General features: G+C 36.9%; 1 protein-coding gene across 1 annotated transcript; it reads right to left on the reverse strand.

The window, feature by feature from the left end:
• Positions 1-639: 639 nt before the first annotated feature.
• On the reverse strand, positions 640-24,223 carry LOC121430595 (neurogenic locus notch homolog protein 2-like). The gene is made up of 10 exons (XM_041627913.1): positions 24,066-24,223; positions 23,107-23,227; positions 22,369-22,491; positions 20,387-20,488; positions 15,289-15,621; positions 7,885-7,989; positions 7,113-7,217; positions 2,765-2,857; positions 1,299-1,415; positions 640-755 (listed from the first exon to the last, which is right to left on the reverse strand). Exons 2-10 carry the CDS (start codon positions 23,162-23,164, stop codon positions 640-642), a joined length of 1,152 nt encoding a protein of 383 aa, XP_041483847.1. The 5' UTR covers positions 23,165-23,227; positions 24,066-24,223.
• Between the last annotated feature and the right edge of the window lie 1,466 nt (positions 24,224-25,689).

The following is a 25,689-nucleotide window of genomic DNA, read 5'->3' on the forward strand; positions in this document are numbered from 1 at the left end:
ATACATTGCAAAGTTTTCAAAAACACTATAAGGGATCATTGTCAATTACTTTTTTGCTGGAAATACCACTACTACCTCTACAATGCCGTCTGTACTACCCCTACGGCTGCTGTTACTACTTCTACTACTGAACTGAACTGAACTGAATTTACTACCAAATCATTTCAAAATACATTGATGCAGGGTAAATTGCCATATGTACTTTATAAAAGGACTCTGCATAAAAGCGAGTACTGCTAGAGAGACATGGAACACCTATTCTACAATATTCAAAATCATAAAAATAGCATGAAATAACTTCTACTACTTCTAATACTGCTACTATTACTACTACTACTACTATGACTACGACGACTACTGCTGCTGTTGCTACTACTACTACGACTGCTGCTTCTGCTACAACTACGCCTATGTTTACTTCTACTACTACTACTACTACTACGATTGCTGCTTCTGCTACAACTACGCCTATGTTTACTTCTACTACTACTACTACTACTACTACTACTACTACTACTACTACTACTACTACTACTACTGGTGCTAATACTATGCTGCTAGTTATACTTCTACTACTAACTACTGATAATGTGGAAATGTAAAAACATTCCTCAAACAATTTTATCAAGAATATATGCCCTAAAATACAACCGTAAGCCATTCATACCTGGTAATTTGTGGGAACTTCTTAACAATGATGACAGAGACGAGGAGTATGGATATCAATATAGCTGCAATGCCAACAGTAAGCAAGCCTAGAAGAGAAAAGAAATAAAGATTCTGGCCCGTATTCTGAAGTCAGGTTTAACTTAGACCATGATCTAACTCTGTGATAAAATTATGGGAAGTCAGATGTGTCTAAATTTCTATTTAGTTGTATGCTTCTTAACTTTACTGTGCTCTTTCCTGATCATGAAGACAAACATTTATTTATACTTCCCAAACAGTTATGAATGATTTGAGAGTTAAATGAGCTTAAACATGATATTTCTACTGTTGGTGATTTTTGTAACAATTGGCTATCCATACTTAAACCACAGCTTTAAACCTAGGTTTAACTTAAACCAGACTTCAGAATACCGACGGAATCTAGTTAAAGAAGAGATAAAAACAAGAATGATTTGGTAGTCAAACGCATATAATAACAACAGAAAAGATGAGCCTTCAGGATGAGAATAAAAAATAATGATTTATAGAAAGTGCTAAATAAATCTTCGCCAAGGTTGGTCATACTCTCAACAAATTTTATCATTCAATGGACTGAGGTCTCGAAGAAAAAGCATCAAAAAGCAGTTTACCAACAGCATAGTCAGGCATATCTTTCCTTCCCTCGAAGTCAGCATTCGGGTCAATTGTGGTTTCTGTTGTTACCATGGTTACTGTACTAGTTATTGGTTTTACTGTTGTAGATGTATCTGAAATGAAAGAATTTCAAAGTTGATATTGCATTATTCCTTGATATGAGGGGGATGGGGTGTTTTATGTCCAGGATCTTTATCTCGGGAGTGGAGCCTTGGATCCCAAGGGGTGAGTGCCACATCCTTTTCTTTACGATTTGTAACGTATGGGTAATACATACGATGGCGTATAAAAGATGAGGGAATTGAGCCCCCCCCAAAAAAAAAAAAAGAATCATGACCAAGAATAAAAAGGAGAGCAGTCATACTTGCATTACGCGATTCAATATAGCAGCGGTGCTGACTCTGAAAACTGTTAAAAAATAATTATTCACAAAAAACACCATTCATATAATAAAACAACACTACGTTCATTGGCCCTTAATGATATTTGACCGTGATCATGTGACCTAAGACTTATCAGTGATACTTAATACTCTTTGTCGACATTTCATAAACTATATCCAGATACTTTGAAAATTTTGACAGCCGCTTACTTCTAACATGGCCAAAGTTCATTGACCTTAAATGACCTTTGACTTAAGTCATGTTACCTGAAACTCACAGGAGATGTTCATTGATACTTGATTACTCTTTTAGCCACGCTTTCTGAATCAGATTCATAAACTTTCAAAGTTGTATTGGTAATTTTGACCTTAGTCATGTGACTTGAAACTCAAGCAGGATATTTAGTAATATCAGATTATTATCGCCAAGTTTCATGAATTAGGTTTATATACTTTTTAAGTTATGATGACATTTCAAAAACTTAACCTTAGGTTAAGATTTTGGTAATGGATCCTCCAACATGGTTTAAATGACCTTTGACCTTGGTCATATGACCTAAAGCTTTGGCAGGACGTTTGATAATACTTCATTAACCTTATGTCTAATTTTCATGAACTAGGTCCATATACTTTCTAAGTTATGCTGTCATTTCAAAAAACTTAACCTTCGATTAAGATTTGATGTTGACGCCGCCGCCGTCGGAAAATCGGCGCCTATAGTCTCACTCTGCTATGTCATGTACATGTATGTACATGTAGGTGAGACAAAAAAAAGAAAGTTGAAATACCATATTTTTTAAATGTTATGTCACAATCTGTCACAAAAATAAGAGTTTTGTTCCCCCAACCTGGCCAAAGTTCATTAACCCTAAATAACTCTTGACCTTGGTCATGTGACCTGAAACCCAGACAGGATGTACACTAATACTTGATAACCCTTAATTATAGTTATAATGATATTTGAACTTAACCTTTGGCAAAGATTTGATGTTGACAAAGCCGTCTGAAAAAAAGCGGCGCCTATTGTCTCGCTCTACTATGCAGGCGAGACAAAATAAAGGTTAAACTTTTTTTTTTTACCAATAGCATGTTCAGGCATATCACTCCTTCCCTCGAAGTCAGCAGTGAGATCAACTGTGGTTTCCGTTGTTATTGTAGTAGTTGTAGACGTATCTGAAATTAAGAATTTCAAAGTTGATATTGCATTATTCCTTTATATCAGGGGAAGGGGGCGTTTTCTTTTTACTGTGTGCGTAATACGTACTGTGGGGGTAAAGATGAGAGGCTTTGGGCGCTTGCCCTCATTTTCATGACCAACTTTTGGATTAAAAATGTATTTTTTTTGCTCGCTCACTCGCAACTTTTATAAATTTTGCCAAAAACTTAATATCTCACCCCCTCAAAGTTGTTGGCTCATTACGACGAATAAATGAATAGGGGGTAGAGGGGCAGACTCTCCCCCTGACGAGTCACAACCCATGCAAGGGATGTATCCCTGTCCCCCCTGACGAGCCACAAGTGGCCCGCTACTTTGAACTTGAAGTCCTTTTTTAATTTTTTAAATTTTTTTTTACTTGACAATTTGTTTTTCTGGTAAGAAATCCTTTATTTGTGGTTGAAGAACATTTTTTTTCATTTTTTATGGCGGACGAATTTGCCCCCCCCCCTCCCCCTTAAAAAAATCCTAGGTACGCCACTGATTAGTTTTACAATGTAGACCCACATCTGCAGTGTGTGTACCACAGCTGATTCAAGGAAACCCCATTGCAGACTAGGTCTACTGTGGCTGCAGATGTGGCTCGCTTCGCTTGCCCTTTCAGGCTGGTTTGCTTTGCAAACCAGCAGCAGAGCGCTGAGATCCAACCTCACGAGCCATTAAGAGAATGCATAGCAGACTACCCCAGTTTTACAAATGTACCCCTACCTTTGAGAAGAGGATGAAAAAGAAAATGGGGCCCCTTCAGTTAAGAACTATGTTATCTTTTTGGTTGGAATATGACTTTTAGGATTTACCCTTTTTTGGTTCTATACTCCGTATTATGAAATCGTGAATTTGCCACTACATTAGTACCAACGAACGTAGAGAAGGGCAACACAGAAGCGTCTTGCTCTAAGCAAGGTCAACTCCGCTCGAATTCTGTGACCACTCTAAAAAAAAAATAAGGTGGGTTTTGGGGAACTTTGTAGAGTTGATTTTTTTCATTAGTTAATCCTAAATATTTTTAAATGATTTTTTTTGATCGGTTATTCTGGGTAGTAATATTACAAAATATTTAGCTTAAATAATCATGATTTTGACATTTTCCTCATTTTGGATTATATTAAGTCTACGGCGAGGATACTTTTGGTCTGTTATTTTCTTCTGCTGAATTTCGCTGCACCACTAAACCACCGTTATAATCGAGGTCATTTTTTCTGGCCTGGGTGCACCGAGTCTGGGCCGGTCGCGTAGCTAGCTAGTGACGTTGATGATGCACTGGGACTTCGGCGACTCGTCATAGATCTTCTAGCGACATAGACAATGACGTCTTATTTGCCTGGCCTGATTTGAAGTGCAATGGCTTCAGGGCTCATGTTTATCAACGATGATTGTTCAAGGTTAGATTTCAAACTTTAAATGTTATTTGACTTTGAAGTCTATAAATCGGGAATAAAGGCGCTGTATCCCCGAAATCCGGGTCTAAATTTCAACTTGGAGTCCGAGACCATGGACGACGAACCCCCCCCCCCCCCCTTCATACATCGGATGCATTTCATTGGCTGCGCACTATGCTGCTTAAATAAACGGCCACCTATCCACATTTACCAGGTTTTCTTCAATAATTTCTACGAAAAATCAGCCAATTGAGGCAAACTGATTGCAATGTTACATCGTTTGGCAGAGAGTGACAACATCGTTTTGCGTACATAGACCTTACCCAGTAAGTTAGGGTAGGCCTATAGTAGGGTTGGGAGGTAGATTAGACTTAATTTCTTGATTGGGGCAAAAGTTGATTTGATAGCATCCATATCTTAATTTGACCACTGATTCTCTGCAATTAAATGTTTTTAAGACTTTTACATGATTTGTTTATCATATTGCAAATTGTAAATTTTCCTGGGCCTGGCTTGGGCTTGGCCGGTAGACCGCGTAACTTTACAATTTTCGTTTTAGCAATTTCGAAGCGACAGAGCAAAGTGACTGAGCCTGTCGTGATTTTATGCATTTTCTAAAGTGAGTTTTAAGGATTTCATGTCTAACGATAAGGCCTAACGGTAACATTTTTAAACAGTTAATCTTCTAGATCTAGACTCAAGGAACTTACCCTGTAGGCATACGGACTAAAAAAATCCTAGACTCCTAGATCTAGCCCACGCAGGCTGGCCTTAATTGAACCAAATCGAGCATCGGGGCTTGCATGGACCAACCCTCAAAATAAAATGGTACAGGTCTAGGCGTCGCATAGACAGGTGAGTTCCGTTTGTTTTGAGTTTATTTTTTTATTTTTTGTAATTTTTTTTTGCATATACTTTCTCCTACCAACAAGTCTTGCGAGATCTAGATCTACTTAGATATCCAGTTTGGAACAACATCTTCGACACACAGATCGAGACTACATGGTCAAAGCTTTTGTGTAGTTAGTTAGACTTTAGACTTGGGTCTATCGATCAACATGATCAAGTGATCAAGATCTAAGTTAGATGTAGACTTCATTATTTATGATTGGAATGTAGATCTAAATTTAGAAGTTTTGGGGAAAATGGTGAAAAGACATGGTAACATACTACTGATAGGTATATGTGAAACATTTTTAAATACCCATCGGCGTTGCTGCCGGTTCTAATGTTTAAATGAGTCACGGCCTATGGGCTGCAGATAAATGCTCGTCGACGGGTTGGTCGCCACGTCCTGTTCCGCCTAGCAGAACAACTACCATTGCTAGACTAGAGGTTTAGATCTAAGCAGAGGACGGAACATACGGAGCTTAAGCATAAAGTGATGATAGGTTCAGCGAAGAGCTCAGAGAGAATAAGGTGGTCATATTCAATCCCGAAATGCTTTGCGAGAGGTCACAAAATCGTCTCGGCGCAAATCACCTAAAAAAAAATTGGTAATGATTTTAGTTTCTAAAACAAGTATTTGTAAAGTTTCAAATATCAACGTATGTTTTCAGATGTATGCATATTCCTCAATGTAATTTTCAATGTTATTTTTGATATCGTTGTAGTCATATTCTTTCATATTCTTTTCTTGATCACTACTAATTTGTTGTTGTATTGGATCGGCATTTGATTTCGTTGTCATGAACAATAAAATATGCGCGCAGCTCAGTTACATGCGCGTATTGAGTTGACCTTCCTTAGAGCAACACGCTTATGTGTTGCTGCCCTCTACGTTCGTTGATTTGTACTGTCATACGTTTTGCCACCTGGGCGATTTCTTGAAGAACTAGAAAAGGGGGTAATCTAATCATGTCAGTCTTGGTAGTCTCATAAGGTGTTTGCTTTGTTGATTTTTTTCTTTAAAATATTAACCTTACCATTTTATTTCATATCGTTTTAAAAACAGAGAAAATGGTTTATCAGGCAGGATTCTTTAAAATTATTATTATTATAATTATTTATTGGTTTTATTTATTTGATACTGCAGGGTAGACTTGTTCAGTTATGCAAAACTGCTTTCCAAAGGCTCACTGCGGTTTAACAAATAACTCAACATCATAGCAATTCAATGTAGGTAGTTGTACCATGATAGAGTAAAAACAGAATATTATATAGATATAGAGTTAACAATTACTAAAGGAATTACTACGTTAACATCAAGTTATTCAGTGTAATTTCATGCATGACAGTCAGAATTTTAATGAATTGAAGTGTTTTTTTAAATGCATGGAGGGACGAGCATTTTCGTATATCACAAGGGAGAGAACTAAATACGCCGGAAGCAACATATTCGAAAGATTTTCTTTTATAATCTCTCCTGGGGCAGGGTATTTGAAAGAGACATAGTTCAGAATATCGTGTTTTATAAGTTACATTACATTTGCAGATAAGTGGTACCAAATAGGCTGGGGCTAAATCGTTTTGTATTTTAAAAGCAAGAACACAAAATTAATATTTAATACGTTCCTCCACTGTTTGCCATTTGAGCGTAGACAACAATTAATGTTGGGGAGTAAGATAGTCCTTATTCAAAATTATTCGGGCATACTTATTCTGCAGTTTTTGTATCTTATTTTTGTTGGTTTTGTACAGCTCCCCCAAGATGTACAACAATAATCAATGTTAGGCAAAATCATGGCAACATATAAATTCTTTAAGAATCCTAGGCGGAAGGAAATGTTTGATTCTCTTTATACAGCCTATAGTACGAGATCTTTTTTTAACAATGATAGTAGATACATACTGAATCGTACAATTTTATTGACTGAATTCTAACCAGACTAACCTTGTTCGCAGAACTCTCCGTTCCATCCGTTTGCGCACGCGCACTCGGATCTTCCTTCATTGAATATGCATTCGCCATCATTCTGACATGCCTTATCACAGATTTCTTCAAAAAGAAAACAAACGAGAAATGGAGTCATGATTTTATATCCTAAATCAGAAAAAAGTAACACCATGCCGAGAAAACGTAATGAAGACCAAGCATGTCAACGGAGAAGCGAGTCGAAGAGTAAATGATTGTGGTCGCTCATTTACTGTTTGTTAATAATAGCTTGTCTTAAAGCATAACGTTTAAGAAAATGTTCTAAAATTAATTATTTGAATAGTTTGCATGTAAAAAGGACAAAATACACTTTTGTTTATTCTTCATAAAATAATCAACCTTCTTTTTTATTTTACCAAAATTTATGTTTCCTCACAGCAAAAACTGTGGTGTTAACCGGTGTACATAGAGGACCACACCAGTTATTTTACACCGGTGTTAAATTGGTGGTGTTAGTTTTACAGCTATAGGTGTTATCACAACACCTTTTGTTGTTACATTTACACTCTTTGGTGTTATGTTTAAGCTGCAGGGTGTACTTTTAACACCTCAGGGTGTGGTCCTCTATTAACACCAATTGGTGTCAGTTTTAACACCACAGTTTTTACAATGAGAACAATTCTCTACTACTTCTAAGAGTCATCAATATATACGTTACAGAAATGACAATTACAAAGTCCTGCAGGTGTCTTAAATCGTACAAATTGTTATTAAATGGATTCTAACCAACCTTGTTCGCAGTACTCTCCGTTCCATCCGTTTGCGCACGCGCACTCGGATCTTCCTTCATTGAATATGCATTCGCCATCATTCTGACATGGCTTATCACAGATTTCTTCAAAAAGAAAAAAAACCCCGAGAAATGGAGTCATGATTTTATATCCTAAATCAAAAAAAAGTAATACCATGCCGAGAAAACGTAATGAAGACCAAGCATATCAACGGAGAAGCGAGTCGAAGAGTAAATGTTTGTGGTAGCTCATTTACTGTTGATAAAAGCTTGTCTTAAAACATAACTTTTCAGAAAATGTTTTAAAATTAATTAACATATCTAGTTTATTTGAATAGTTTAATGCAAAAAGGACTAAATACATTCTTCATAAAATAATCAACATTTTTTAAACCAAAATTTATTTATGTTTCTTTTCAGAAAGTTTCTTTACTTTTTCTAATAGTCATAAATATAGGTTACAGAAATAACAATTACAAAAATCCTGCAGATGTCTTGTATCTTATTATGATACTTTGATGATCAAAATTTTATGGATTCAGTCCCTTTTATTAAAAATAATTGTCAAGTTGTTGCTCTTTCAGGCAAAGGTTCCACCTGTAACTAGTAAAGTGAACAATTTCAACATTTTGACCGACAATAGGACGGGTAGGAGACGAAAGAAGTACTATAATGTTCATGTCGAATATTTCGTTCAGCTATCACCCTTCTGTACTTTCATGAAAAAAAGGACTAAATGCAAAAATGTATTTAAAGATTCATATGAAATAAAATGCATCTGCAGGATTTTCACTTCAATTTTTATAACCTATATTGATGACTCTCAAACGTCGGAAGAGAACTTCGTGAATGAAAACATGGAATGTGGTGAAATGGAAAAAAAAATGATTTATGAAGATTTAAAAAAGGGGGATCTAGCCCCCTTTACATAAAAAGTTTTTCGGATTTAGTCCCTTTGCATGAAAACGTAAATTCCGTGTCCATTTTTCATAAATTTCTTGAAACTTTTAGAAGTTGAATTGTAACCAGTTTGATGCAAATGGTGATTGTCTCTTTAAACATAGAAATATCCAAATGATAACAAATGTATTTAGCCCCTTTTGCGCGTTAGCTCTTCATTGTATAATGAAATTCAAACGTTTCGTTTTGCTACTTGGTTAGTGATTTGAGGGCTAGACTGCACTGCTCACCTTCCGACATATGAGTAGCTTAGGACTTTGAGTGGTTTAATACTAGGCTTCTGATTCATATTGACTTTAAAGAAAAACCTTCAGCTGTAATATAACATTGATTTACACTGGGTAGTTAGACTTTTAAAAGCGATAAGCACCAGTTTCGCAATGTATGATCTTTTGTGAGTGTGTTTTATCTTCTGTTAATGTTGTAGTGGTGTTTCTTATGTCATACTTTCGGTCATGTTAATAAATTGAAATGTCATAAAATGTTAATCGTTTTTTTAGTTTGTTATATTTTCTGTTTATGTTGTAGTAGTGCTTCTTATGTCATACTTTCGGTCATGTTAATACATTAAAATGCCATATTTTGGGGGTTGCGCTATACCCCGGCGATGCCGCCAGGACGACAGCGGACATGGCGGACCGGCGGGTATTACCGTACCCCTTTTCTTTTTCGGTTAATGGGTCGTCCTGTTGTCAGGACTAGGGTACAAGTTGCTATTTTGAGTACACAATTTATTTGGGATATGTTGTATGTACTTATTCACAGTTTGAATCAATGTCCTGTTTGATTGAAGTGCAACGATATGTTTTGTATACTTTGATTGTTTTTGTGACGAATAAAAACCGCAAAGATAAAAAATGTATCCCTGTAACCATTAATGAACTTTGGCCATTCGGGGATATTTCGTGAATTACCATCACAACTTTGTATGTTTATGGATCTAATTCATAACCTTGGACATAAGAGTAATGAAGTATCACTGAAAATCCTATGCGAGTTTCAGGTCACATGACCAAGGTCAAATGTCATTAAGGTCAATGAACTTTGGCCATGTTTGAGGTAACTATTGAATTGCTGTTGCTGTCATAACGTTCAAAGTTTATGGATATAGTTTATGAATTGTGAACAAGTCAACCTGGGACTCGTTAACCGACACAATCGTCAGGTCATCCATAAATGACCTGACAGAGGGAACGACCTCTCCAGCCAGCGTGAACCCCTCAATCTCTGAGGACTCGCGGCGGGTCAACACCTCCATGCCCAGGACAAACAGCAGCGGCGAGACTGGACATCCCATCGGGATACCAACCTCCAATGCCTGCCACTCTGTCGTGTAAGTCCGGGTCGTGAATCTCATCTGGAAATGACTGTAATAGCTCTGCACCAACTCCTGGGTCACTTTCGGCACCCAGAAAAATTCCAGAACAAAGCTAAGGTAGCTGTGCGGTACTGACCCATAAGCATTTGCCAAATCCAACCATATGACATCCACATCCTTCTTTTCCCGTTTGCACCTCTGGATTGACTCCCAGATCATCTGGACATGTTCCAAGCACCTAGGAAAACCGGGAACCCCAGCTTTCTGGACAGATGTGTCCACGAACTTGTTCTTCATGACAAAGTCCGTCAAATAGAGTAAGATTCATAAAGCATAATGCCGTAAATTTGATGAAAATCGATAACAAATAATGAAGTTAATGAATTTTAAACATTTGCATTATTCCGCTGAAACCGTTCTAGGCATGTCTGCGTGAATATTCATTAGCTGGGATGATATCATATCCCCACTTGTTCTTTTGTATTTTTTAAATGAAATTAGGTTTATTAAAGATTTGTCTACCAAGAAGTCAACAACTGACTACTAATTGATTATTCATGTATGGCCGCAACTTATATCATTATGATGGAGACACATCACTTACACATGTATGAAAAAATTAAACAATTATGATTTCATGTAATAATAAAAGAAAAAGTAAAGTGGGGGAAATGACGTCATCAGCCAATCTAATGAATATTCAAGAGGATGTGCATATAACTGTTTTCACAAAATATTGCCAAACTTTAAAATTCAATAACTTTGTTCTTTGTTATTCCGATTTTGATGAGATTTTCAGCATTTTGCAATGTGAAATTTACTCTTTTTATTTAGATTAGAATATACACAACAAAAAAGTAAGTCCCCCTAAATCAAATTGCTGTAACTTCTGAACGGAAGTATTTTGAGATATGATATTTCTTAGGTGGTTTTCTACACTCATTAAGCAACTCCTGGGGAAAATGAAATTGATTGGTTGAGTCATGCATGAGTAATTAAAGATTAAAGTCACAAGAGTAGTTCTTCAGATTGTGTAAATACAAAGTTGGGCAAAAGTTGTTTTTAGGTGAATTTTATGGTGTTATGGTGTTCTACTATCCATTATTTAGCCACTCCACACACCATTTTGATATCGTACGTTCATGGTTGAGTGAGCACAATGTATTGCAGGGGCCCGGGCCGCAGAAGCGGGAGGGGGGGGACGGGGCTTCAGCCCCCCACTTTTTTTTCCAAAAGCATTTACAAAAATGTAACAAGTGGAATGCCTCTGGCCGTCTCACCTGCATCACGCGGTTCAATATAGCAGCAGTGCTGACTTTGAAAACTACTCTAACTCGCACAAGATCTTCAGTGATACATGGTTACTCTTATGTCCACTTTTTAGGAACTAGACCAATAAACTTACAGAGATATGATGGTTATTAAAAAAAAAACCCAACATGGCCAAAGTTCATTGACCTTACATGACCTTTGACCTTGATCATGTGACCTGAAACTCGCACAGGACGTTCAGTGATACTTGATTACTCTTATGTCCAAGTTTCATGAATCAGATCCATACACTTTCAAAGTTATGATGGTGATTCAACAGATACACCCAATTCGGCCAAAGTTCGTTGACCTTTGACCTTGGTTATGTGACCTGAAACTTGCACAAAATGTTCAGTGATGCTTGATTACTCTTATGTCCAAGTTTCATGAATCAGATCCATAAACTTTCAAATTTATGATGGGAATTCAACAGATACCCCCAATTCGGCCAAAGTTCATTGACCCTAAATGACCTTTGACCTTAATCATGAGACCTGTAACTTGCACAAAATGTTCAGTGAGGCTTGATTACTATTATGTCCAAGTTTCATGAATCAGATCCATAAAATTTCAAAGTTATGGGAATTCAACAGATACCCCCATTTGGCCAAAGTTCATTGACCCTAAATGACCTTTAACCTTGGTCATGTGACATAATACTCATGCAGGATATTTAGTGATACTTGATTAAACTTATGTCCAAGTTTTATGAACTAGGTTCATATACTTTCTAAGTTATGATGACATTTCAAAAACTTAACCTCAGGTTAAGATTTTGATATTGATTCCTCCAACATGGTCTAGTTCATTGACCCTAAATGACCTTTGACCTTAGTCATGTGACATGAAACTCTAATAGGATATTATTAATACTTGATTAACCTTATGGCCAAGTTTCATGAACTAGGTCCATATACTTTCTAAGTTATGATGTCATTTCAAAAACTTAACCTCAGGTTAAGATTTGATGTTGACTGACGCCGCCGCCGTCGGAAAAGCGGCGCCTATAGTCTCACTCTGCTATGCAGGTGAGACAAAAATGACCATACGATTATGATTTTTTTGCATGGTCAGCCCCTCCCCCCCCCCCCACTTTTGGCTCAGCCCCCCCCCCTTGAAAAACGTTCCGCGGCCCCTGCATTGTGACGTATTATTATAGGGGCTTATGGTAGTATCCTTTACAACTTGTTAAATCATGTTAAAATTTGAAAATGTTTGTGCCTCCCCCGATTATGGGCCCCTCCGCCATATTGAAATTTTGGATCCACCACTGATTTGTCCATAAATTAAACTGATCATGAGAAATTATTAGGAAAAAAGACATTTATGAAGAGTATTCATTCCTTAATTAAGGCCTGGTCACACCGCCCGAGCGTTGTTCGAGCGGTCGTGGAGCGGTAGGGAGAGAGGGTCGAATTTCGCTCACAAAATTGGGGATAAAAATTAAAAAAAAAAACAATCGAAATCGAAAATGGTGAACGATAGCGAGCGGTGATGATTTTTTTCTCTCCGCTCCATGACCGCTCCAACAACGCTCGGGCGGTGTGACCAGGCCTTAAGTTTTCGAATGTGCTCGCTCAACCATGAAAATGTTTAAAGTTCGGAAAGTATGTGGTGATAGAAATGATGGATGATAAAACAGCAGCAATTAAAGTCATATTTGAAACCGAATTTGCCCCAGAATTTACTTTATTACCCTTTAAAATGAGTCTGTGACATTGAAAATACAAATTTTCCAACTTTCATGCGTGCTCACTCATCCAAGAATAAACAAATCGATTTCATTTTTGCACAGAATTCCGCCCATAGGTTGATAAACATTACTGCCAAATGACATTGCTAAAGGCAGCCTTGAAAAAAAGTTCCATCATATTGAATAAGGGATTACTTATTCTTAAACATAAGCACCCATAATGTACACTAGTCTATAAGAGAGAAAGTTAATATTTTAGCAAATATGAAATGAGGGTTTGTTTCATGGACGGTTTTTGTTACTTCTACCAACAGTTATTTCATGAAACAGCGCATATGGATTCAGAGTAACACTATCCAAAAGACGCGCACACCAAAATAACCATTCAATACGGCATAGAGTGGGGCCAAGGCCTTGAACTTTCTTCTCATTTGCATAATTTTCGAATATTGTGTGCTCACTGATGCATTAAACATCGGGATTTTCATAAAAATCAAATAAAATGAACTACATGTATGCAAGGAGGTTTGTGACAGATATCCATAGTTACAAAATTGCATTTTTTCCAATAACGTAAAAAATAGCTAGTCACATTCCACATGTTCATTCAAGCGTGAATGTTTATTTAAACGCCTTTGAATCATTGAAGCATGTTAATTGGTCATGAATATAACGAAAAAATGAGAGAAGATCGTTTTCAGTTACCAAAATAAAAAAATAATTCCTTATATTTGAAAAACGTACTTTTTGTTTTCAATAAATGTTCATTGAACCGTGAAACGATAAATATTGTTGAAGATACTCTTCCCCAAAATAAATTTCATCATATTCTTTCATTTTTATTGATAGAAATGTGTAAAAATCCAATTATAACAAATTTGGACTTGTGTTTATTCAACCGTGAAATTTAGCCAAAAAGTTGTATCGTCTTTTAGGGAGTACTCGTTTCAAGTACTTCTCACTATTTTTCATGATGAGAATGTGGAATTAGTTCCAATAAAATGGAATCAAAGTCATCATATTTTGCTTGTGACTTTTGAAAAGTGACATTTTTGCCGTATGACGGTGCTCATTGAAGCATGACGTGAAATACATCCATAACATTTACTTAGAGGGTAGCTTATAAAATTACCTACACGCTCATGTAAAAATATATCAAAAACTCCCAGTGGTTCGGAAATTATTGATGTTTGTCTAAGGGGGGACTTACTTTTTTGTTGTGTATATTTTCAGCCCGGACAATCCCTTTAAAATATATGTCTACTTTGAACCCTCAATACTGATAAGCGTTAACTGGTTAAAGGGATGCTCCAGGCTGGAGATATTTATATTTCAGTAAACAAAGAAATTCAGAGAGCGAAATGTTTGAAACACTGATCGAAATTGGAAAACAGCGAAGTTATTGAATTCTTAAGATTTGCATTTTTTTCGGGAAACGGTTTTAGGCATGCCTTCATGAATATTTATTACTTGGGCTTATAATGTCATACCCCACTTTTCTATTTTAAATAAAATTAAGTTTTTTTCAACTTAACAATTGGATTGACAACTTATTAAGTGCATAGGATGTGTATTGCTGCAACTTATTTCATAATATTGGAGACACATCATTTACCATGTTTACAAATGTTGGGATGTGACATCCTCAGCCCATGTAATGAATATTCATGAAGACATGCCTAGATCTATTCATCGGAATAATGCAGAGTTTTAAAATTGACTTCATTGTTTGTTATCCGATTTTGATGAAATCTTCAGCATTTTTCTCAGTGAATTTTAATTTAATTATTCAAATATGAATATCTTTAGCCTGGAGTATCCCTTTACTTTGCGTCCTTGCACTGTCAAAATTGTGGTGTTAAAACTGACGCTAATTGGTGTTAATAGAGGACCACACACTGAGATGTTAAAATTACACCCTATATAGAGATTGAACATAACACCAAAGAGTGTAAATGCAACAACCATAGGTGTTGTAATGACACATATAGGTGTAAAACTAACACATCCAATTTAACACCGGTGTAAAATAACTGGTGTGGTCCTATATGTACACCGGTTAACACAACAGTTTTTGCTGTGTGGAGATACATATTTTAAAGAAAGAAAACAGTCGTTATACCTGTCGGTACGGAACAGCGAACTCCTGCATCTTCTACATGTCGACAGTTGTGGCTTCCAATGCCTGTACCAGGCACCCTCGGGCATTCAAAAAGGTTCATTTCACTTCCGGAACAAAAGAGGTCATCAAGAACAATTGGCCCACTCCCTTGACCGAATGTGTTGGAGTATATGACTGCTTCAAGAGCGTGACTAAAGCCAAGCGACCGACAGACCACGTTGGCATCACTTAAATCCCAGTGATCGTCGCAAACCGTTCCCCATTGACCCTTCCAATATACTTCCACTCGACCCTCAGAACTCATGGTGCCTCCAACGAGGCGCGTCACATTCCCTGTTATCAAACAAACGACACACATTGAAGATGTTCTTTTATAATTATTCGTGTATTTTTCCCCTGTTGAAGGTTATTACTCGAATTTTGTTTAGAAATTGCCTATTCAAGATTGAAGTATTTCTATTGGTCCATGAATGCAAGAATGCAAAATATTTTTTTTCTAATTTCTTTCAAATAGATGGGAAAATACAATAATTAACATGAGAAAACGACACATAAAGAAACAAACTAACTTAATATTAATTGTAATCACTAAATGCAATGAAAACAGACGAGTACCCCCTCTTTTGAACCTGAAGATCTTTTTTTTCTGGTAAGAAATCTTTGATTTTTGGTTGAAGACCTCTTCTTTTTTTTTTTGGGGGGGGGGGCTTGTAATTTTTTTTTCGCGAACGAAATATCCTCCAAATTTTGCCCCCCCCCTCCCTTTTGGAAAATCCTAGGTACGCCAGTGATTGTAATCAATAGCTTGATATCCCTTGAAATACATAATTCATAACTATATTGAACTGCCTTCCACTATAAGACCCCCTTTGTCGAAGTAATGGCATAGGCCTACTAAAATATTCAAGGTGGACATTTATTGACTTAAAAATTAAGTTAAAGACTAAATTTCGTTCTTGAAGTTAAGTATACGAAAAATTCAAAATGAAAAATAAAACAAAGAACTCATTGTCTTTTGGTAAAATGGTTTACTTCGAATTAGTTTTAGGATGACCACTTTTGTCTTAAAAAATACGAAGTAATGGGAAATAAAAACCTTGAAATAATGAAATCAGGACAGTGGACGTGGCGCAAGCCTATAGGAACCATATACAATAATAAGGCTCGGTCAAAGACTTAAAAAAAAGGAGGGAGAAGAAAAATGCGTATCCACAATGCAAAAAAAGGACAATAAAGCGAAGCACCAAAGAAAACAGTGGTATGGGGCTTTGTATGCGCTTGCCCCTACAAATTGTTCACAACCACGAAAAAAAGGAAGGGATGTTACACAACTGGTTCTGGAAAAAAGACTTAGGATTTATATTATATTTTTTAATTAACCTGGTCTGGAAAAATAACTTTGCACCCTTGTGCTATATGAACGCTATACTATAGGATTTTATTTTCGAACGGCTTCGCAAAAATCCCTTCAAATTTATTACATTTGTGGGTAAAGTCATTATAACATTATTTTGTGGGCGATCAAAATTTATTACATTTGTGGGCGTCATTACATTTTTGGGTAAAGTATTATTAAATTTGTGGGCGTTATTACATTTGTGGGTGCAACAAGAGAAAGAAGGAAGGGAGAAATTATTATGAAATTTGTGTTACAAATGTCGAAATTTTTGCTCGTTCACTTCGCTCACTCGAAAGTTTTAATAAATTTTGCCCGATACGCCATATCTGATCCCTCAAACTTTTTTGGATTAAACAACAAACTGCAATTTAATGATGCAAAGTGTTTCGGAATGTAATAGGAATTTAGAACAAGAAATTAACGTTGTCCAATCGTTAAACAATTCAGAACACATACAAATGCAAAAAAAAATAAATAAAAGAGACAATAAAGCGAAGCAGCACAGAAGACAGTAGCTTGAGGCTTTGTATGCGCTTGCCCCTACAAATTGTTCATGCGACCAGAAAAGAAAGGAAGGAAAATCAGGAAAGTGGAAAATATTATATTACTTTTGTAATACAAATGTCGAAATTTTTGCTCGTTCACTTCGCTCACTCGAAGGTTTTAATAAATTTTGCCCGATACCACATACATGACCCCCTCAAACTTTTTTGGATGAAACAACAAACTGCAATTTAATGATGCAAAGTGTGTCGGATTGTAATAGGAATTTAGAACAAGAAATTAATGTTGCCCGGTTGTTAAACAGAACAGAACATGCACAAGCACGAAGAATGTCCATAATGCGAATAGGAGAATAGGAAGAAGGCAGTGATGCACACACATGCCCATGCTCACACACACCCGCACACACTGTATTTACGATCATTGCAGTGTGTCCCCGTCCACCCTGGATCGCAGTAACACGAAAAACCTCCATCTTCGTTGTGGCAACTTTTATTACTCATACAAGGAGAAGTTGAGCATTCATCGATATCTTTAACATAAAGTGAACATAATATGCATCAGGATTGTAATACAAATTTGTAAATAACTAATCATCGGTCGATTAAAATGCATAAATGATGATTCATGGTTATCTAAATATACAAGTCGGTGGCGATGAGGACCCCTTTGGAAATAAGCCTTTCGCCTTTCATTGGTTATCCTGTCATGGTATTCTTCGATTTCATTGTAATCACCTGTGATACTCTTCACGAATAAAATCTACCAATCAATCAATCAATCAATCAATCAATTATGATTTCATCATCAATTATGTGACTGGTTAAGTGAAAGATCCAGAATAAAAGATTTCAAATTCTTTATCATGAAGGACGATTTGTGTTACCCCCCCCCCCCCCGCCCCCCCCCAAAAAAAAAATGGATATTTTTTGTAAAAAAAATGCCATTGCTAAACGGGTCACAAAGGCCTACATGTGTCGCCATACTGGCTTAAACGTTCATTACCATGATTTCGTTACAGCTTAGACCCTGATTGATCAACAGGTAGGCCTTCAAAAGATTAGCGAAAATGCAAGATGCTGTCGAGAGAGGCCTTATGAACACAATTCATTGGGTCACATGAATAAAACGGTAGCAATTCAAGAACAAGCAATTGCTTGTCAAGTAAAATTGGTAACATGCAAAAAAAGTTGCAATTACTTGCAAGCAATTGCTTCAAACAAAAGCAATTGCAAGCCAAGCAAAAGGTCATGCCTTAGCAATTGCTTTATTTCGTATGCATAATCTTTTGCTCGTGCTTAAAAACCATTTTCTTGCCTTCAGAAAGCAATAGCTAGCGATTTGAGCAATATCAACGTCACGCTGGTGGGAATGTGACTCACAGAAGAGCGGCGGAACTCCAATGCAAAGGTGTGGCAGTGCAAAATACCACGCCTCTCTTGTAACATATTTTCCTCAGATGTGGTGTCAACCTATTCCTTTAACATGTTTAACTTGCTTATCATTATAAAATATATAAAGCTGGCGTTCAGTTTGCACTATCTAGGAGTAAATCATGTTAATGTAGCTACTCTTCAACTTGGGGTTTTTCTCTCAGGTGCATATATAAAAAAAAACCGTGAACACCCTTTTCAACACTCTAAAAAAATGAAGTGCTAATTTAGCTCTTAAAGAGCGTGTAAAGTGACTGCACTTCGGAGTGCTGATTTGTCTAGTTCAAATTTGAACTAGACAAATCAGCACTCATATTGAACTAGACAAATCAGCAATCCGAAGTGCAGTCACTATACACGCTCTTTAAGAGCTAATATAGCACTTCATATTTTAGAGTGAAGCAAACACTCAAGCTGCTCTGATGCTTAAACTCACAATCGCTTTATGCATACGCTTTTTACCAATAAATCCTTCAGCAAATGCTAGCAGACAGTTAGCAATTGTTGGGCTTATTAGCAAAAGTAGTTACTACCTAAGATGCATATATAGGGCATATATGCATCTGCCCTATGTTAACGGATAATATGCTATAAATTCAGACCATTTTCCCTCGAGTGAATCGTTTGCATTGCAATCTACGTGACATCCCATTTAGAAAACATCAGTAATATTTTTCAATCGTTCTTCACTTTTCTTGAACGTCAAGGTTTGATATGCTGGAATGTCCGTATTAAATACTATTACTAAAAGCCACCGCACACCTTACGACTGTTTGCGATCCGATTTTGGAACAAATCGCATTTAGCTCATTTTCAGAAAATTTGAATGGAACACCTCATTTTATTTGAGGTTAAAATTAATTGAAAGAATACTAATATAACCATTTTGAAAGATTGCAAGCCTTTATTTTGGAGTAAAGGCCAAATTAGTTTCATTATTAGGATGATAGCATAGTCACATTTTTGAGTATAGGTAATTCGTACGATGATTTCGAACATCACACAGTAAGATATTCCAAGTCTCAATAATAGCCTCAAATTCTACTAGGTTTTATTTCATAATTGAGTCGCAGGCCAATCGTAAAGAGCGGTCGCCTTTACGACCCGACTGGTCTGCGACTTATACCGTGTTTACACGTGAATCGGCTTTTGGTTTATCTTGCACCGCGTTTACACGCTGTCACAACTCGCGGTGCAGAATCGGCACGCGTGGCAAAAACCTGAAATTATCCACGCACCAACAATATACCTCATAATGAAGACAACGCTGGATCCGTGCGCTTACAAGTACGTCAGAATGGTAAAGTAAATGAAATGCGCGTCAATTGCCGATGCAGAATCGGCTTTCTGTTTACACGTAGAAAAAGAAGCCTATTCTGCTTCGGCTTGCGATTTTGAACCTACTACTTTGGTGGTGCGAAATTGCCGATTCTGCACAGAGAGACGATGCAAGTTAATCGCGTTTACACGCAACAAAAAAGCCGATTCAGCGGTATGAGTGAGGTGAGATGAATCACAAGGTGACAACATACCCCATTGTACACCTTGACACCGTACACCTTGCGATGCGACTATACTTGTCTGCGACTTCCGCATGCGCTTTTTGCTTTTTGCCATAGCAACAGATATAATGTACGTGTTAACATCAAGCCGACAGGAGCCGTGGGGTCACATTTCCCTTCGCCCCGTCGCAGACCAGACGTAGACCGAATATATTTTGAAGTGCGCTGAGCTTGAGAACACTCAGGTCACTGCAACTCACCTTGATGACAAAAGTGACCAGTCCATCCTTGGTCACAGACACATTCATTCGTTACATTCCCACAATGTCCGTTTATACAGGTTGTTGGGTCGCAATCCATCTCTGAAAAAGAAAAATACAATAATACGATGTTTATAAACTGATTAATTGCGTCTTGCTCATGGTGTTACCCTCATATCCGCCCCAATTATAGATCATGCAGAGAGAATAAGTTTGTCTATAAGCCGGGTATTTGATTAAACTGTTTGATCATTTACTAAAGCGAGCGATTACACATCGTCGGTTTAGAGATGACGGTTCACGGTTCATGGCCTCCGAAGTTGAACGCAATTAATTCGGCTGGATCTGCGCCTGGATAGATGCACTCAGAACCCCTATATTAGAGAGTTTGAGTAATTCATATCCAATTGGTAAGGCGCATTGTGCTTTGTTAGTCACAACGCAAAATAAATTTATGATAGACGAAACTCATCGAAAGTGAAATGACAAATCTTCGGGGGGGGGGGGGGTTACATCCAGATGTATGATCGCCCCTATAATATGTATTCAAGTTAAAGATAAATTAAAGTAGTTGCAGTAAACATTGATTTCTCGAGAAAGTCTGTAAAACTAGGCTTAATTGTCATTATATCATCGAGGATCTAGATCTGGTTCAGTAACATAAACTGAACTTTGTGAAATCTTGAAATCTACAAGTACGCTGAAAACTGTTCACACTGAAGATCACCAACACAGAAAGGCGCACGTGGGACAATGTATTTTATTGCTTGAATGTTGGCCAGACGCTTGACCCGAATCCCGTGTTATTTGCTAATTTCTCAGCAATTACACAATTTTTTTCCAGAATCCTTTGTCACATATTTTTTTCTTTTTATACAAACAAATACTTTGGTGGTCATTTGAAATCGTTACCAACTGGCATTTATCTTTTAAAACACTAGCTTACGGCGCATGCAGTATCTGGACGCTTAAGAACAAAGTTACTTTTATAAGGTGATGCATTCGGCTATGTGTGTTTAACTGCCAGTACATTCTCTTTTGTGACAGTCACACTTAAAGTTTCCCCTCGATCCCCCAGTTAGAAACGATGACCAGCATGGCTTTCCATGGCTTTCCATATGAGGTAAAGCTGACTGGGGTTATGACTCTTTCATATATAGAAAGGATTCCTGACTCTTCAGCTTGATTTATCCACTATCAAAGTTGAAGTAATTTAAACTACTTGTTCTTTTTTTAGTGTCACGATTATTTCTATCACTTTACTAGTTATAGACTATAATCCGTATGAATGAAGAAAAAAAAGATCAATGCTAAGATTGGTATTGCTTACAAATACGTTTAAGAAAGTGTAGTGCGGAATTATTCATTAGAGGTAGGAAGATTATAATATAACCAGCTCCATCAGGGATAATCAAATACTTTTTTTTCTTATATTATCAATAGTCAAATTTAGGTATTAATACCTGTAGGTTAAAATCGACTCCTCGTGATCGAAGAAGGGGAAATGGGGGGGGGGGGGGGTGTATGCTATTACAGTGTTCTACGCGTCAAAAGCATTTTTTTTTCTGATACTGAATCACAATTTTATTGAATTTCAGTGGAAGTTCCCGGAATCGTCAAATGTGCTTTTGAATAAATTACTACCAATTATATGGAAATGATGAAGCAGATTTAGTGACCCATGAATTAATTCACACTCGCACATCCTAAAATAAGGGGGTCAATAGAAAATGGAGCGAGATGTTAAATAGCGACTTATTATCACAATCACAATTTGCGCGTGAAAGGAATAATGTTTTGTACAATGCAGGTATGAAATTAGCCTTATCCTCATGAAAGTATGGCAAAATTATTTGATGACTCAAATATGACCTAAACTACTGTAAATACACACAAGCGATTCTTGTCAAATTACTATTACTTCTTATGACTAGGACAAGGATTAGGCATATTCTTGTAATAAACACATAAAAGAATCTTACCAATATCACAGTGGTCTCCTGTCCACCAGTCGTCACAGATACAGAATGCAGTAGTCCCATCAATGCATAGCCCTCCGTCCATTATACATGAAATATGCCCATGATCTCCACAGTCTAGCATCTCTAGGTTGTGTTTTGAAACATTTTTTTTTCAGAGAAAATGCTATTATTACGAATTTGACCTTTTTTGATATTATCTATTTTTCTTCTTTTCACTTATTCTGAAATCCCCCAAATTCCCCAATTCGAAAACATACCGATTCATTTATCAACTGAAATAGTCCAGCGACGGTGGCCCAATGGTATTTCGAAAAAGGCGTGGTAATTCCTTACCCTCACAGCCAATACCATTATTGATATCGATTCTAATGCCAAGCAATTTCTAATGAAGGATGGTGGCAGTTTATTACAACATACATGTATTACACTACGATACAAAACGAATTTTGCATAAAATAATTTGAGCATGTCTTTTTACTGTCAAAATGTCAAATTTCAAGCTGAGTAGAAATAAAGATACAAGAGCACCGTTGACTCAAATATTTTCTTGCAGACTGCTTGGAAGTCTCATTTAAATTGCAGTGTCCCTTTGGAGGGGGAGGGGGGGATATTTGACCCCAATCTGACGGTGATATATGATGGATCGATTGACCATTAAAGGTAAATATTAGTCTGCCCAGTATTGAAAGTATATATATTTTACTGCAAGTTCCATTTTGGACATTTTTGAATTCTTACCGATTTCACACAAGGTGCCAGTATATTCGAGAGGGCAGTCGCACGAATAACCATCCATTGTGTTGATACATAAACCCCCCGTTCATGCAAGCTGACGGAAAATCAGCACACTCATCAATATCTGTAGAAAAATGGATTCGAATTTTGTGTACCAGTAAAAACAAAGAGTAAATCACGCGTTAAATTATAAACTAGAAAAAAATTGTTCTGTAGTTAATGCAGCAAGCTTAGATTCACTTTCTTACATTATAGTTTAAAGCCAAATTTCTTTGGAAGATATGACACACCCTCCCATACACATGTCATATAATATCAACAACATATACACGAACAATATGTACCATCAATATGTCAATGAATTATGACTTAAAGAGAAATGCCAGTAGTTGCAGTAAACACTGATTTCATGGGAGAGTCTGTAAAACCAGGCTTAATTGTCAGTATATCATCGAGGATCTAGATCTGGTACAGTAACATAAACTGAACTTTGTGAAATCTTGAAATCTACGCTGAAAAAATTAACGTTCACACTGAAGATCACTAACACAGATAGGCACACGGCACGTGGGACAGTGTATTATTATTGCTGGAATAAAGACCCGACGGAAGTGACCGAATCCGCGCTTATTTTGCTTATTTCTCAGCAATGACACAATTTCTTTCAGAATCCTTTGGCACATATTTTTTTATTCATACAAACAGACACCTGGGTGGTCATTATATTAGATTCTGTAAAAAGTCATTTTGAGATCGTTGCCAGAACTGGAATTTATCTTTAACCATGTATCCTCCATAAATTATTTCCACGATTTAGAATAGTCGTATAAGCAACAGTGGCAGTAACACAGCAGTAGTACAAATCCTTAAAAACAAATATTATACTATAATCATTATTATAAAATATTACCATTATCATAATTATCATCCGACTTTAAATGTTAAAGTGATGAATTATTTACCAATGTCACAATATTCTCCTGTCCAGCCGTCATTACAGGCACATGTTCCATTTGTGCCATTCATGCATTCTCCGTTTGTACACCGAATAAAGCAGTCTCTTATCTCTGAAGATCGGATAAATATAGGTACAACTATTGTTACATCATTATCGATTGTTGAATTAGGAATAAGATCCATGAAAATATTTATTGACTCTTAGTAATAGTTATTGACTGTGATTGAATGCGACGTTGGCATGCGACGTTGGCATGGCTACATATTTACAAACGAATGACAAGATAAGGGACGACATAATAGCTGATTGCCTATTTCATAAGAGTTTCAAACACGAGGGTCTTATTTAATGATTAAAAATATCACTTTTTGATGATTGCAAGCGTTTATTTGTGAGTGAATGCCAAATGCTTTCAAACCGTTGCCAGTCGTGTGACAGCTATGATGTCTTTACGACTAGATATTACATTTGGTTTTATTATTATAAGAAAGATAGCATAGTTTCGAACATTACAAAGTAAAATGTTCTATTGTGTTTTATTCCAAAATCGAATCACAGATTTATGGTAAACTGTGCGGTGGGCTCTAGACTACGTTCCTCCACGGACACTAACTAGTGCTAGCCTTTAATACCCAATGTAAACATTGCTTAAAAAGACATCCAATGAATGTGTCAGCATTTAAGGGTAATCAGTTAGGAAAAGTGGAGTCACAGTGGACAACACTCACAGGTTAAGGCTGTAAAAAAATCAGGCTTTCCACATACATATATTATTAAGAATAACTAAGGAATGTTGAAATCTAAAAGGGCGCCGTGGTGGAGTGGTGTTTAACCCTCGCCTTTCAGTCAGACGGTCGTGGATTCAATCGGCGCGATGACCCACACTGTGCTGCCTTTCACCAGGGTGCGGTGAATGGGTATCTATTAATCGAATGCACCAATATAAGCCTAGAAGCGCCAGCTCAAGTTAAAAGCCGTGGAAATAATAACCTGAGAATTAGTTTGCGCTGATCAAAGAGCAATCGTTATCTTTTTTTTAACAAGTTCACAACTAGTTAACAACAATGCATTATAGCATTCCCATTTATTTGAAAGTAGGATAAAAGAGCATTGTAGATTAAATGCCTTGCGCAGGGGCATAGCTGCCGCGGCCGGGGATCGAACCCCAGACTTTTTCATGTATAGCCAGGCGCCTTAGACCACTCGGCCACGGCACCTCCATCGTTAAATACATTCGATCACAGCGAGGTGTTGTGGTCTATTAAAGGCACCCGACTACAATATTAAAGTATGGCAGGGGTCCGATTCCCGATATGGCCCTTGCAAAATGCATAATCTTTATTTCTCTTTATCTTTCATCAAATAAATGAAAATGCTATATACGATATCGATACCAACTTGTGCATGAGTTTATTTAAAAAAGATAGGAACTAAATCCGCACCAATCTCACAAAGTTTTCCCGTCCATCCAGCGTTACAGAGACAAAAGTTTTCACCACTGACGCAAATGCGTTTTCCGTTTGTACATGGCTCGAAGCATGCAAATATATCTATGAAAGATCAAATTCAAAAGACAAGAAAAAAGGAGTTGAACTGAATGTATAGTTGAATTTAAAAGCACCCCCTTC

This window comes from Lytechinus variegatus, chromosome 17, assembly GCF_018143015.1.
Source record: "Lytechinus variegatus isolate NC3 chromosome 17, Lvar_3.0, whole genome shotgun sequence".
NCBI classification, from domain to species: domain Eukaryota; kingdom Metazoa; phylum Echinodermata; class Echinoidea; order Temnopleuroida; family Toxopneustidae; genus Lytechinus; species Lytechinus variegatus.